At 50.6% G+C, this 2,586-nt stretch overlaps 1 protein-coding gene across 1 annotated transcript in view; it reads left to right on the top strand.

The window, feature by feature from the left end:
- PMM2 (phosphomannomutase 2) overlaps window positions 1–2,586 on the top strand; it is a 32,837-nt gene extending 30,251 nt beyond the window's left edge. The window contains exon 8 of the mRNA XM_017533725.2: window positions 2,010–2,586. Coding sequence (XP_017389214.1) covers window positions 2,010–2,108 — 99 coding nt within the window. The 3' untranslated portion in view covers window positions 2,109–2,586. The remainder of the gene's footprint in view (window positions 1–2,009) is intronic.

Raw genomic sequence — 2,586 nt, 5'->3', positions numbered from 1 at the left:
GAGGCTGAGACAAGAGAATCACTTGAACCTGGAAAGCAGAGGTTACAGTGAGCCAAGATCACGGCCTTGCACTCCAGCCCGGCTGGCAGAGCAAGACTCTGTCTCAAAAAAAAAAACTAGAACTAGCTCGGCATTGTGGCACACAGTCTTTGTCTCAGCTTCTTGAGAGGCTAAGGCAGGAGGTTTGCTTGAGCCCAGACTGGGCAACATAGCAAGACCCTATGTCCAAAGAAAAAAAGGCAAAATCAGAATTACCAGAACTGAGTATACCTGTATTCACATAGGTAGCAGATGGTGGCCATGAAATGCAGGGCTGTCTGAAGGCCTCAGGCTCTTCATGGTACAAAAGTGTGTGAGGCCAGTGCAAGGCCCTGGCAGGCTTCCGAGTGGCTGGACTGGAAGAGATGGCAAGTTCATGGCCTCCTAACCTGACTCCACCAGCGCTTCCTGGGCCCAGTGACATTCCCTCCTGAAGCCTGAAACTTCACCTCTACCTGGGGAAGCCATCTGCCTGGGGATAGGTTCTTACAAATGAAATTTGTAGAGTTGTTCTTAAAAAGGATGTGAGATTTTCTGTACAGAAATCGTGGTTTCCATGTTGGCTTTGTGCTCAGTGCTTTATAAGAAAAATCCCTTTCTCTGCGGTTGTGTTCATCATATTGTAAACCAGTCATAGATTATTTTAAGGTTTGAGTTAGAGTGTTTATCCAATTTTATGAGGAAAATATAGGAATTACATGATGAGAAAAGCAGGGGCTTACCTGCAGGGCTCAGGGTTGTGGGAGCGGCAGGTAGCCTGATTCATTAACCTGAGGCCAGTGGGATTGGTGGGGGCGATGGGGACACAGATAGAGCACTCGACTCAGGCACGGGACCCTGGCAGAGCATGCCCAGGTCCTCTTAGACGTGGGCCCTTGCAGACTTTCTCAGGCCTCGGTTTCCTCATCTTACCAAGGTGCGACCCCCACCATCATCTCCTGAACTTCTAACCACAAAGCTCTGGCCAAGTTCCACCATGACCCCATGTTGGAGACGGGGGGTTGCCACAGCCATACCACTGGTCAGTGGGAGAACCAGCATCCGTACCAAGCTGCCTGCTCCAGAGACCCTGCTCTTAGCCAGCAGCTTGGACCCCAGTCATGTGGGGCCATTTATTTAATTTTAAGATGGAGTCTCACTTTGTAGCCTAGGCTGGAGTGCAGTGGCACCGTGTCAGCTCACTGCAACCTCCACCTCCTGAGTTCAAGCAATTCTACTGCCTCAGCCTCCTGAGCAGCTGGGATTACTGACGTGGGCCACCACACCCAGCTAATTTTTGTATTTTAAGTAGTACTGGAGTTTTGCCATGTTGTCCAGGCCGGTCTCGAACTCCTGACCTCAAGTGACCCACCCTTCTTGGCCATCCAAAGTGCTGGGATTACAGGCATGAGCCCCCATGTCCAGCCCACGTGGGTCTTTTAAATTAAAATCAAATCAGCTGAGTTCCTCCATCGAATTGGCCACATTTCAAGTGTGCAAAGTCACATATGACCAGAGGCTGCCGTCACCACTGATGTTGCCATGTCCCTCATCACAGAAGGTCCCTAGCAGCCCTGCTCCCAGCTCTCTCTCCTCCTGATACCCCCTGGTCACCTGTTAGAAAAGTATGGGCACAGCTTAAAAAAACTGATGGCTGTGAGAACACTGTCACTTGCTGATGCCTTCTTTATAGAAAGCTAAGCCTTAGAGAGATCTTTGCAAGAACGTCCTGATGTCTTTCATAGGTATAATTACATGTTCCAAGCCAAATTGCAGTTCAAGGGAAGGTTATAAATCTCTTTTCAGTAACAATTGTACTCATGTTCTTCCCCTAAAAGCTAAGAGGAAGGGAGCTGAAGAAATTCTGTCTGCCCGCTTAAGTCTTGTTTTCTGGTCTTTCTGCCCACTTAAGTCTTGGGCTCCTGGGTCATATCAGCAATGGCCCGGGACAAACGAGAGGGAGACTTCATCTGCACTTGGTGTCTTTCCAGGGTGGCAACGACCATGAGATCTTCACAGACCCCAGGACCGTGGGCCACTCTGTGACGGCGCCTGAAGACACACGCAAGATCTGCGAAGAGCTCTTCTGACACCGGGGCAGGAGTTGGGGGGTCCTGGCTGACAAGGCAGTGTGGGGCATTCAGTGGCCAGAGCCAAGGGCCTGCCCACATGTGCTCACCCATCCACAGCCAGCCCAGCCAGGCTATGCGCCCTGTGCCAGGCACATGTAGCCTGGACCTCCACCCCTGACATGCCATGCCTCCACTTCCACTGCCAGAGGCTTCCAGAAGGAAGGAGAAAACATTTGTCAAGAACGGCTCAGAAGAACGCCTCCCACAAAAGGTCTTCCCCACCGACCCCCAGCCCTCTAGTCTAATACCTACCTAATACATGCAATCACATAGTTTTGGGGAAATTTCCCCATCATCCTAGGATGATACAGAAAGAAAAAATGTGCCTGGACCCTCCCTCTTGGTGGTTCTTTCGAAAACATAAACGGTTTTTTGTTTTGAGACAGAGTCTCGCTCTGTCGCCTAGGCTGGAGTGCAGTGGTACAATCTCGGCTCA

The sequence above is a fragment of the Cebus imitator genome, unplaced genomic scaffold (genome assembly GCF_001604975.1).
Source record: "Cebus imitator isolate Cc_AM_T3 unplaced genomic scaffold, Cebus_imitator-1.0 Scaffold4, whole genome shotgun sequence".
NCBI classification, from domain to species: domain Eukaryota; kingdom Metazoa; phylum Chordata; class Mammalia; order Primates; family Cebidae; genus Cebus; species Cebus imitator.
Note: the sequence above shows the minus strand (reverse complement) of the source record. Positions and strands in the feature narration are given on the sequence as shown.